This window comes from Melanerpes formicivorus, unplaced genomic scaffold, assembly GCF_026170545.1.
Source record: "Melanerpes formicivorus ecotype bairdi unplaced genomic scaffold, bMelFor1.0.p_v2 SCAF_2, whole genome shotgun sequence".
NCBI lineage: Eukaryota > Metazoa > Chordata > Aves > Piciformes > Picidae > Melanerpes > Melanerpes formicivorus.
Window position 1 is genome coordinate 16,618,034 of NW_027142354.1, and position 12,912 is coordinate 16,630,945.

A 12,912-nucleotide genomic window follows, 5' to 3' on the forward strand; every position below is an offset into this window, starting at 1 on the left:
AGAGACCTTTGAGATTGTTGAGTCCAACCTATCATCCAACACTATCTAATCAACTAAAACATGGCACCAAGCACCCCATCAAGTGTCTTCCTAAACATCTCCAGTGATGGTGACTCCACCACCTCCCTGGGCAGCACATTCCAATGGTGAATAACTCCTTCTATGAACAACTTCTTCCCAACATCCAGCCTAAACCTCCCGTGGCACAGCTTGAGACTGTGTCCTCTTGTTCTGGTGCTGGTTGCCTGGGAGAAGAGACCAGCCCCCACCTGGCTACAACCTCCCTTCAAGCAGTTGTAGAGAGCAATAAGGTCTGTACAGTACAACCTTGGGCCAAAGAAGAATTCCAGCAGAATTAACTGCCTTCCTGGAATACAAAGACAGAAGAACGAATACCAAAAATATATACTAGAATAAGCAACCAATCACAAGGTTAGACCAAAAAGAAAGCCTAGACCTCTTCGAGCCTCCAAATAGCACAGGTAAAGGAACAGCCCGTTTTTGCAGCCCAGTTAGTTAAGTCCCCTGTACTTCAGGAATTGAAGCAAACTAAAGACCTTCTAGGAATTAGGAAGCACCTTGAGTGAGAGGGAAATTACCATACATCCTCTTACCACTGATGTGCCAACCCCTCGCAGCTCTGGCATAGCATTACAAAATACATTGAAGATCGAGCAGAAATGCGCAAAGTAAAAGCTATACAATCTTTACTTCCATAAACTGGTTAAAGGCTATAAATGGTGACTGTAACTAGAAGATTTGTGCCTTTTTTAAAGAAGAGATTGTAAAAGACCCTTCTGTTGAAGCAGAAATAAAGAGAAACTAAGTTATAAAGAGTCTTGAGTTAGAGCTAGAGTTTGTGTTACTATCAGTAGTACACATGCATTAATATTTCTTTCTAGCATGCTCATGTTATTAGTTGCCAATTCATTCCCAGTATAATCTCACCTTCACATTTCAAGTGCCTCAAGTATTCTGTAGTGAGCTGGCCTGGTAAACTCACACAAGCTATAGGCAACACACACAAAAGGGTGTATTTTTAACACAGATCAATCCTGCTACTTGCACAACTGCTCCAGCCCCAGGTGAAGCAGAAAGGTAAGAGCTGTTCTAACTGACATTACAACTGAGATACTTACGGAACTACAATCCAGCAAAGTACATTCTACACATTTATGTGAAACTCTTAAGAAACACTACCTTAGTAGCAACCAAAGGAGATTTCTGAATAAGGTGCAGACATGCATCACTATTAATTTATATTAGTACATCAAATGTTACCATTTTAGCTTTCTTCTGGTCAGTTGTTTTTCATACAACGAACATACCCAGCTAGAGACTGTTCAGTGTTTTGGTAAACACTTGGTTTACTTGCCAGCAGCATGTATAGCCACTTCTCTATTTGCAGTCGTGTTTTCCAAGGGACAGCAGCTGTTGCAGAAGACACTTCATTATTAGGCTATTGATAAGATTTAATATTCTCTTGAAAGTGTCTAATTAACCTAGTACACCACATTTCCTGCCTTTGGGAATATAAATCAAATAAAATGAGATTTCTTGACTTTTCATTTTCTGAATCACCTTAAACACTACAGAATGTAATTTAGTAGTCAACACAACATTTATTATTTTTTTGGTTTTGTTGATAGTCTAAGTGAGATTTCCACCTATCTGTATATTAACCCTGAATTCTGGCTCCATGACTTCCTACTTGATTAACTGAAAAAGACTTCAAACTAAAAATGTGCATTTTCTTTTTCTGAGGTCAGCCTGTTCACAAGGAATACTAGCTACCTGGGACAATCACTAGGAATGGGCCAACATCCTGACCAGTGCTTCTGTTGCATGAGGAGAAGAAGCAGGATGCTGAGTCAAAGTTAAGACTATGATTCTTCCCTTCTGTTTCCAAGACTCTTCTTTTCAAGAATCTTAAGAAGCTTTAGGTCTAGACCTAGAGTCTAATTGCAGTGATAAATAGTTCATCATAGTTTCCCTGCTGAGGATTGTGGTGGACAGCTACATTTCTTAGAAGCATCAGAACTTTCCATAAGGGAGAGAAAAAGCAATATTTTCTTACAGCCCATCTTAGCTGAGAACAAACTCTTGCAGGAACAAGGCAACTGCAGATTTCTCACTCCTCATTCTGCTGTGGGATATGCCTTAACTTGCATTCACTAGCTTCAAATCACAGCAGTCCATAACAAATACACAGACAAAACAACATACTCTTTACACACGTAGTCCATTTCCTGAAGAGATAAACAAAGAAAATAAATGAGCTGCATAACAGATGTGTCATATAATGAACTGTTGCAGTGATACAGACAGTAAGAGCCTGTCCAAAAGAAGTCTGCAATAAGTCTTTCCTAATTATATGTATGTATCTCAAAAACTTCTATATATCAAAAGTGAGATTTTAGTGAATGATTCACTCGAACAGAAAACTAATACAGATTATGTTAAAATAACCTCTAAACTGGAATTACAGCTGTCTTTGCTCTAAGATGTCATACTGGAGAGAAATTAAAAGAGTTAGGCTGAAGTTATTAAACACCAAGTAAAAGGGGCCAATTTATGTGAGTTATGTGAAGAGAGAACAATGGATATGTGTGCATGCACATACATATCGCATCAGTGCTTTCCAACAATCACATATTCTTTTTGTAAGTTATTTTGAGAAATAAATAAGTCAGGATAGATCATTACCTACTCTTTCCTTAGAGTGGAAATTAACAAGCATTTCTTGGAAAGCTCCAAGGTTCAGCATAGCTTAAAACTCATCCAAGAGTGTAAATTACTTATCATCTAAAGAAAAATAGCAGGAAATGTTTTATAAAATGATAGTTTCTTTCAAAAATAAAATATTAGAGTTTAAGCATTTAATTTCCTTAAATTTTGGCTAGAAATACAAGAAGTATTACTGTGGATGCTCATTTTAGCCTCTTTGCCAAGACCAATGGAAGCAATCTTCCAGCATTTATCAAATGAATTTGTGTGTTATTGAATGCCCAATGAACTCAAACATAAGTAGTTCTTGTTAAAAGAATGTTAGCTCCTTAGCTGTTGGTTGCTACTTCTCATCTGCCACTATTTGACAAACAGTTAAACAAGAATTACTTACAATAACTCAATCATAGTTACTGAAGATATTTTTTCTTTGAGACAGCTTGTTAGGAAACCACAAAATTCAAAATTTTGAAATGTAACATTTCTTGCTCTAGAACATTCTGAAACAGACTCAGCGCTGTCTGTAATAGCACTTTGGGTCTTAATTTTAAAACCACTATGTACATAAGAAATTTCACACATTTGTAGTGCCATAATCTATTATTAATACATACATTTGGATATGTGCATGCTTATTGAAATAGAAATTTACAAGTTTGTCTTCAGATTTCTATTTCATCACATACTTTGTTCAGGGATATTTTAGATGGAGAGAAAGTATTTGGGGTTCACCACTATAGAGTAAACCATAATTACTGTGCTGAGTTAATTAATGGATGGCATTACAGAATCACAGAATCAGCCAGGCTGGAAAAGACCTTGAAGATCATCAAGTCCAAGCTATTACCTAACACCACCTGACAACTAAACTGTGGCTCCAAGTGCCACATCCAATCTTTATTTGAACACCTCCAGGGACACAGACTCCACCACCTCCTTTAGATGCATTCATTAATTATTTTTCAAATTATTCAGTTGCACAAAGGAAACTAAGAAGTCTCTGGGAAAACAACTATTGCAGAATTTAAAAAGAAATACTGGAATTCCAACCATTGTTGATTTATCACCAATGTTATGAAGAATGTTGTGAGCTATAATTTCTAACTCAGTGAGGCACTGAAACAGGTTGTGGTTGCCCAGTCTCTGAAATCATTCAGGGCCCAGGTGGATGGGACTTTGAGCAGCCTGGTCTAGTGGAAGGTGTCCCTGCTCATGGCAAGGCGGTTGGAACTAGATGAACTTTATGGTCCCTTACAATTCAACCATTCTATGATTTTATGATTTTTTGGTATTGTGCACAGAGAACAGCTATGATTATGCAATATAAGACAGGCAGTTCTATTCTGTATTTCTTTATAAATTTGTAACTTATTACAACTTTCCTAAATTAAAGGAGCCTAGAAAGTTGGATAACTTGCTTGATTCAATACATTCTGGCAGTCAGCTCTCTATGAAATAAAAGTTTTACATGACCAGCATCAAGGAGACTCCAGCTGGCAGTAGAAGTAGAGAATGCATGCAAGAGGACCAGGGGAAGAAAACTGGAAATCAGTCAGATGAGCCAACAGCAAGTTCAGTTCTCCTGGTAGAGGTCAGTAATTTGTTCTTCAAAGTGGAATGATCTGGTTGTTGCCTCTTCCTGCTGCCACATGGTCAGCCTTGGGATGTTTTCTACTCAATATTCCTCTTGCAAGACATAGTTATTCAGCTTTATAAAGAGTGTCGTTCTGTGAATGAGAGGACATTATGACACTCTTTATAAATTACACTAACATTGGAATTTTGGAGTATTACAAAGAAATATCATGGTTTTGAATTAAATATTACCCCATGTATGAAGGAGAGCTTCTAATTGTTGCCACAGAAAGTTGCTAAAAATGGATACAAGCACATGCGCTCATATATTGGCATCAACACCTGACAGTCTTCAGACTCTCTATTGGACAAAGAAATACAAAGAAAATCTAGAAAACTACAGCAGAAGCTATAGAAATGTGTAAAAAAAATAATAAAACCAAACAAAAAAATCATGACATCTTGCAAGCTATGTGTTAGAAAATCCCCAAGGGTGTACTTTTGAGCTGATTCAAAGGGTCTCTAAGGAAAGATTCAAAATGGTTCTTTTGCTTTCCTAATTTTGTTTTCCCTTGATTGAAAACTTAGGAAAACAAAGTGACCTGCTTTAAATATATTCTTGCAATCCCTACTGCCAAGAAAATCCTGGAGAAAGAGTAGGATATGAAGCTGAATGACTATGTCTTGCAAGAAGAATATTGAGCAGAAAACATCCCATGGCTGACCATGTGGCAGGGGGAAGAGGCAACAAGCAGATCGTTCCGCTTTGAAGAGCAAATTACTGACCTCTACCAGGAGAACTGAATGTACCTTTGGCTCATCTGACTGATTTCCAGTTTTCTTCCTCTGGTCCTCTTGCATGTGTACTTTTACTCCCAGCTGGAGTCTCCTTGATGCTCATCATGTAAAACTTTTATTTCATATTCAATATTTTTAAGTATGTTGACCTGATTATCTTGCTATTGCATGATACCACTCAAAATGAAGAGGTGATTTGATGCAATCACCATGCTTCACCAAGGGCAAATCCTGCCTGACAAACCTGGTGGCCTTGTATGACAAGGTCACAACATCAATAGATGAAGGCCAAGCAACTGGCATGATTTACCTGGACCTGAGCAAAGCCTTCAACACTGTCCTGCACCACATCCTGTTCTCCAGGCTGGTGCAGGATGGGTTTGATGGATGAACCATTCAGTGAATAAACTGTCTTGACAGCCACCCCCAAAGAGGGGTTGTCAATGGGTCCATGTCCAATGGGTCCATGTCCAAGTGGAGGCTAGTCATAATTGCAGTCCCTCAGGGATCAGTACTGGGTCTTGTTTAACATCTTTGCTGGCAACATGGACATGGCATAGAGTACACCCTCAGCAGGTTTGCTGATGACACCAAGCTGTGTGGTGCAGCAGACATGCTGGAGGGAAAGGATGCCATCCAGAGGAACCTTGACAGGTTGGAGAGGTGGACCCATGACAACCTCATGAGGTTCAACAAGACCAAGTGCAAGGTCATGCATCTGGGTTGGGGCAACCCCAGTCACTGATATAGGCTGCACAGCAACTGGCTTGAGAGTAGCCCTGAAGAAAAGGACCTGGAGGTGCTGGTGGATGAGAAGCTCAACATGAGCCACCGGTGTACACTTGCAGCCCAGAAAGCAAATCACATCCTGGGCTGCATCAAGAGAAGCATAGCCAGCAGGTCAAGGAAGGTGATTCTTCCCCTTTACTCCACTCTGGTGAGACCCCACCTGGAGTACTGTGTCCAGTTCTGGAGTCCCTATTGCAGCAAGGATCTGGACATGCTGGAACCTGTCCAGAGAAGGGCCATGAGGATGATCAGAGGGCTAGAGCACCTCTCCTATGAGGATAGGCTGAAAGAGTTGGAGCTATTCAGTCTGGAGAAGAGAAGGCTCCAAGGAGACATAATTGTGGCCTTCCGGTACCTGAAGGGAGCCTACAAGAAAGCTGGTGAGGGACTTTTTAGGGTGTCAGGTGATGATAGGACTAGGGGGAATGGAACAAAAATAGAAATGGGTATGTTCAGGTTGGATGTTAAGAAGTTCTTCACCACGAGGGTGGTGAGACATTGGAACAGGTTACCCGGGGAGGTGGTGGAAGCCCATTCCTGGAAGTTTTTAAGGCCACGCCTTAAAAAAACAGGTCTCCTACCCTACATTCATGATAATTAACTTCACAGAAAACAAATTAGCAAGAAACAGCCATACAGTAATATCCAGATGCTTGCTATCATTTTCTCTTTTGCTTCCTCTGTTTTTCCCCTATGAAGTCAGAGAAGTTAGAGTACCACTTCAATATATTAAAGAAATAAGCAGAGGGGTGGGTTTCTCACTAGCATTTTACAGATCTCCACAGAGAGTCAAAGGAGAAGAGACTATAAAGGAGGTATTTTGGAAGGTTTATTAAAAATTATTGCTGGAATTGAAAGGCATATCTATTTTTAAGCTAAGTGTAATTTATTGCCGGAAGGATCTCTACACTTAGAAGCTCTGTAAGTTGTCCTGAACCTACAGGGTTATTAACACAAAGAGCTCTTGTGAAAGACTTCTTTCCTTCCACTGCAAGCTGACATTTTTTATTTTATTTTTTTTTTCTGAAGGTTTGGTGTCACTGAAGTGCACTGTAAAATTGTGGCTATTGTTGGCCCCTTTACACACTGTTCCTAATTTAACAAACAGAGCAGTTGAGAAGGTCAAATAGGAAAACAATATCTTAAGAAAACAGCAACTTCTGTGGCTTTGGAAAAAAAAAATACTGTGCCAAAATGTTTATCTCCTCGGTTCATGAAGCCATAAAATAAGCACAGCACCGTGAATCATCTCACAACTTCAAAGCTTGTATGCCCAGTGTACCATTTTAGGGCTATTAAGTTGTACAGCTACTGTACTTGTAGTAAATAGTTATACAAGATTGTGGCAGCAGTGCCAAAGATTTCACCCCTGCAACAAAATTTCCTGAAAGCTATACTCTTAACCATGAACTCACTGTAAAATCTTGTAATCTCAAGAGGTTCTTAACAACAAAAATTGAGGATTGTATTGAAAATATCAGCTTCCTTTAGAGAAGACAGTCCTCCAAATATAGATATTAAATGAAATCCAGTAAGTTAATTCCTTTGACATATCAGCATTTCTGTAGAAAATTAATGGTTTTGCTCACTGCATGAAAGATCATGATCAGAATTTGCTACACTAAAAAAATCTCTTTCTATGATACTGAAGATGTTATGGAAACCAAGAGAAAATAGGAAGCCATAGCTTTGAGGAATATGTGACTCAGAGATGAACAGAACATTTATTTATCTACACCAATACCTTGCCTACATGTGATTTTTAGTGATTTCTCAAAGGTAAACAACAAAGGATTCAATTTGCATATGTATGTCAAGCCTAGCCCATCACAATCTGCATGTGCCTGCTTTACCAGCAGGTACTGCAGTACCGGCTGGTACTGGTACCAGTATCAGCTGTCTGGGGCAATCAGAAGGCACCACTGGAATCTTACAGATGTCTTCTGGGAGGACTTGAGCCAAAATCCCCATAGGCCATGCCGAAGGACATTCTGAATTCTTTTGTGTATGTCATAGGACACCATACAAGATTTTTGTTCATGTAATCTGGCAAATCCGCTTATACTAGTGACCAGGTTTTCAAAGAAAAATTAAAACAATCTTTTATGCACTTGGCATGCTATGAATTGCATTGTCTTGGGAAAACTTTGTTATGACCTGTCTTAACAATTAAGTTATATATAAATTTAAAGATCTCTGTCTACATTATACTACACTACATTATACTACACTGTGTTTTGACACACTCCATCTTCTTTAAAGCCTACACAGGAAAATAATCTCCAAACATGCCCCTGAAAGTCCTTACATTTATTTGTAGGTTGCATTTCTACTCTGCTAATGTCAATTTCTTTCTTCCTCCACAAACACACTTTCAATCTAGCCACACTTACTGACTCTTGTCCTTGCTTTCTGTTGGCTAAGTACCTCTATTTAGCTAAACTTATGCAATGCTCCCAAGGCTTGAGAGATGTGCACAGCTGGTTCTTTTGCACTGGTGAAAAGCAGATTCACTTTTAGTAAAAGGTGTTTTCACTCTTGATTCTAAAGCTTGAAACTTTAGTAAATTAGCCAAGAAAATAACCAAGTAGAATCCCACAAAGCAGTTGCACACAATACCTTACCCAACAGAAAAGTTACTCAGTTCTTCTGTTTATGCACAAAGTATACAAAAGTCACAGGATCACAGGATGTTAGGGGTTGGAAGGGACCTATGAAGGTCATTGAGTCCAACCCTCCTACCAGAGCAGGACCAATCATAGTTTCATAGTTTCATAGTTTCATTCAGGGTTGGAAGGGACCACAAGGATCATCTAGTTCCAACCCCCCTGCCATGGGCAGGGACACCCCACACTAGATCAGGCTGGACAGAGCCTCATCCAGCCTGCTCTTAAACACCCCCAGGGACGGGGCCTCGACCACCTCCCTGGACAACCCATTCCAGGGTTTCACCACTCTCATGGTGAAGAACCTCCTCCTCACATCCAGCCTGAATCTCCCCACCTCCAGCTTCATTCCATTCCCCCTAGTCCTATCACTACCTGATATCCTGAGAAGTCCTTCCCCTGCCTTCCTGTAGGCCCCCTTCAGATACTGGAAGGCGACAATTAGGTCACCTCGGAGCCTTCTCTTCTGCAGACTGTACAGCCCCAACTCCTTCAGTCTGTCCTCATAGGAGAGGTGCTCCAGCCCTCTGATCATCCTCGTGGCCCTTCTCTGGACACGTTCCAGCACCTCCACATCCCTCTTGTAATAGGGGCTCCAGAACTGGACACAGTACTCCAGGTGGGGTCTCACCAGGGCTGAGTAGAGGGGGAGGATCACCTCCCTCGACCTGCTAGCCACACTTCTCCTGATGCAGCCCAGGATCTGATTGGCTTTGCGGGCTGCAAGTGCACACTGAGAGCTCATGTTGAGCTTTTTGTCCACCAGCACCCCCAAGTCTCTCTCCTCAGGGCTATCCTCCAGCCAGTCACTGCCCAGCCTGTATTTGTGCCTGGGATTGCCTCGACCCAGATGCAGGACCCTGCACTTGCTCTTATTGAACTTCATGAGGTTGGCCTGTGCCCACCTCTCCAGCCTGTCAAGGTCCCTCTGGATGGCCTCCCTTCCCTCCAGCGTGTCTGCTGCACCACACAGCTTGGTGTCATCAGCAAACTTGCTGAGGGTGCACTCAATGCCACTGTCCATGTCCCCCACAAAGATGTTGAATAAGACAGGTCCCAGGACTGATCCCTGAGGGACTCCACTTGTCACTGGCCTCCACTGGGACATGGAGCCATTGACAGCCACTCTTTGGGTGCGGCCATCAAGCCAGTTCCTTATCCATCTAGTGGTCCACCCATCAAACCCATGTGTCACCAGTTTGGAGACCAGGATGTGGTGCGGGACAGTGTCGAAGGCTTTGCTCAGGTCCAGGTAAACGACATCAGTTGCTCGCCCCTCATCTATTAATTTTGTCACCTGCTCATAGAAGGCCACCAGGTTGGTCAGGCAGGATTTGCCCTTGGCAAAGCCATGCTGACTGTTCCCAATCACCTCTTCACTATTCTTTTGAGCGAGTAGTGACTCCAGGAGGATCTGTTCCATGATCTTTCCAGGCACAGAGGTGAGACTGACTGGCCTGTAGTTCCCTGGTTCCTCCTTCTTGCCCTTTTTGAAGATGGGGGCAATGTTTCCCCTTTTCCAGTCTGTGGGGACTTCACCAGACTGCCAGGACTTTTGAAATATAATATAGTAATATAATAATAATATAATAATAATAATATAATAAAGTAGTACTGCATAATTCCTAGTATTAATGGAGTAGTCAAAGGTAACATACTGTAGAGATGAAGATACTACTTACATTGCGGACACATTTCTCTTAGTGTACATTTATTGCCAGTGTAATCCAGGAGATGGAAACAGACCAAGCAAAGGCCCTATCTTTGAAAGGTGATTAGTACTTCTAAGATTTTACATCAGCAACTGGCAACACTCAGCCTTTTCCAGGGACCAAACAAGAGATCAAAAGAAGGTTTTAAACATCTAGTTCCAAAATCCCTACTCTCAGAGGACCCAGTTTTAGAGGTAGGTAAACAATTAGGCCAGATATTGTTTAAATCAGCATTCAAAAATACTGGGTTTGGTTATGCTTAACACCCTCCAAGAATCAGCCAAGTGCCCAGCATGTTCAGAATCCCCAAACTATTCCTATTCTGTCTCTTCTGCTTTAGGGCTTTCCTTTGCTGTGATTATTTGTACAGTGCCTAACAGATCAAACTATGACTGGGAAAGAATTTTTTGGTTTTCCTAATCAAAGTTCAACAGATTTCTATCAGTTAAAGTAGTGTTAGAGTACTTATTAACATATATACATAGAGTCATTTGGTTTACTTTTTCCCAAGGAGATATTTAGATAATGAACAGGTACACTAAATGTAAAACATATTGGATATAAACAAATAGTTTAAAATCTTACACATTTGATTTCCCAATTTCAGAAGCTTGCTTATGAAATAAAGGATGCATTTAGTAAACCAGGCAGTTTTTTGATCTTCACCACATGTAATCACCTTGTGACAAGCAGTTTGAGAGAGCTTTCTGAATTAAAAACAGATCTGAGTATTGCTTATATCTAAACACACTTTCATTAATTATATTAACAGTGAAAATCAAATGTCATAGAAGACAAGTGTTTTCAGTTGGACAGCCTAATGAATTTAGAAAGTGATATATTCATATTGAATGTAAATTAATGGATTTTAACAGACTCATATTAACTATGTTTCTAAATTCAGTACAAAAGGCATTTGAATTTAAATGTTTTGGTAGTAAATAGCTTTAAACACTATTGACATATGTTCATTTTTCAAACAGATTTTGTAAAGGCATGATCCAAAGCATGCCTTAATTAACAAGAGGACCTGCCCTTGACTTGTACAGACTGTGGGTCAGGCCTTAACCACTGTGAATTTGTCACAAATAAATTCTCAGGTGATTTCTTCTAAGATACAATGAGAAATGAAAAACACACAGGTTCTCATTGATCATAGCTGGAGCCCACAAAGTGATATATGAAAAGTGGCAAAAAGGAAACCCACGAGGACTGAAAAAGACTTAGATTTTATGGGTTATTGATTTACCAGGAAATGTCTTGCCAAGATTAAATGAAATAAAACAGAAAAATGGCATAACCTGTGCGTAATGCTGTTGAGGTAAGGCACTATGTGAGCAAAAGCTGTGGTAGTATTCTCTAACATCCCTTCATAAGGCAGCTACATAACAGGTGAAAGAAATGACAACAATAAAAATGTAAGAAACCAGAATCTCAGTGAATTTATAAATTCCATGTATGGTGGTATTTTTATCAAGCTAAAAGTAGAGCAGGCTGAAATTGCAGGCCATGAATTTTTAATTATAAAATTACTCTCCAATTAATTAAATTAAATTAAATTAAATTAATTAAACCACACGGATGAATGTGTGACATATGTTCAACCAAAAATATTACACACATTCACAATTCTGTAATTCTTTTCCAGAAAAGAGGGGTCATAACTCAGCATCTTGATGGACCAAAATGATAAATGATATTCTGGCTCTGTTTTCTGAACCCAATACTCATGGAAGATCTGTAATTAATGGTCAAAAATATAAACTGTCAAATAAATAAATAATACTAATACTTGTGGGCTCCATAGTGATGCATTACAGACAGAATAATCATTTTTTTCAGGAGGGATCTAAATAATTAACATAATTGGATTAGAACAACGTTTTTAGATTTGGCTTTTAGTAACCTGGTTTCACCTTTAATTTTGCTGGCTTTCAGCCAAATAAAGTATATTCAATCCAAAAACTTTCTATAACTTTCTATAGTTTGGGGAAATACCTTTTCTTGAATAAATCTCCACTCAAAAGTCACTTACAGTTCAATAGAGGTTTTTTTAATCAAGCAGTATAGCAGATAGTTGGTGGGGGTATCAGGTATTTGTATTTAACTGAAGAATTTTCGTGAAATTAGAATACATAGTGTGAAAATCAGGGAGTCTTCATTTTTTCTATTGGTTTGTCATGTAGAAGATTTTATAGTCCACTAGAGCTTTGTTTTCCTTACCTGGAACTCTCTTTGCCCAGTTGATCATGTGCACTAATTCTCTGTCTGCAAGGTTGGTCAACAGGGTCATCATAGAGGCTTCATTGAATGGTCTATTTGGGTCATATTCTGAATAAACTATGGGTGGCTCAGCTTCCAGCAAAGCACTGACCATCTGTTCTGCTGTCAGGGACAGGGCTGGACTATTCTTCTTGTTATGTTTAACCACCAGTGGACTTGTCCAAAGGGTGGGAGCTCGCAGCTCTGTAGAAGAAGCTTCCCCATTCCTGGAATCCTGCTCCTCTCTTTGTCGTTTTTGTTTCATCATTCGCCCACCTCTGCGATCTTTCCGTATTCCTAGAAATACATAAGAACATAATTAACAACTTTCCTTGAATATATGTATTATATACACGTGGCTTCAGCCAATCAGCTGATAGACC

General features: G+C 39.8%; 1 protein-coding gene across 1 annotated transcript in view; it reads right to left on the minus strand.

Moving 5' to 3' along the window:
• The window catches only part of ESR1 (estrogen receptor 1), a 170,239-nt gene that overhangs the window by 49,866 nt on the left and 107,461 nt on the right, over positions 1-12,912 (minus strand). Inside the window, 1 exon segment of the mRNA XM_068151748.1 lies at positions 12,491-12,826. Within this exon segment, the coding sequence (XP_068007849.1) occupies positions 12,491-12,826 (336 nt within the window).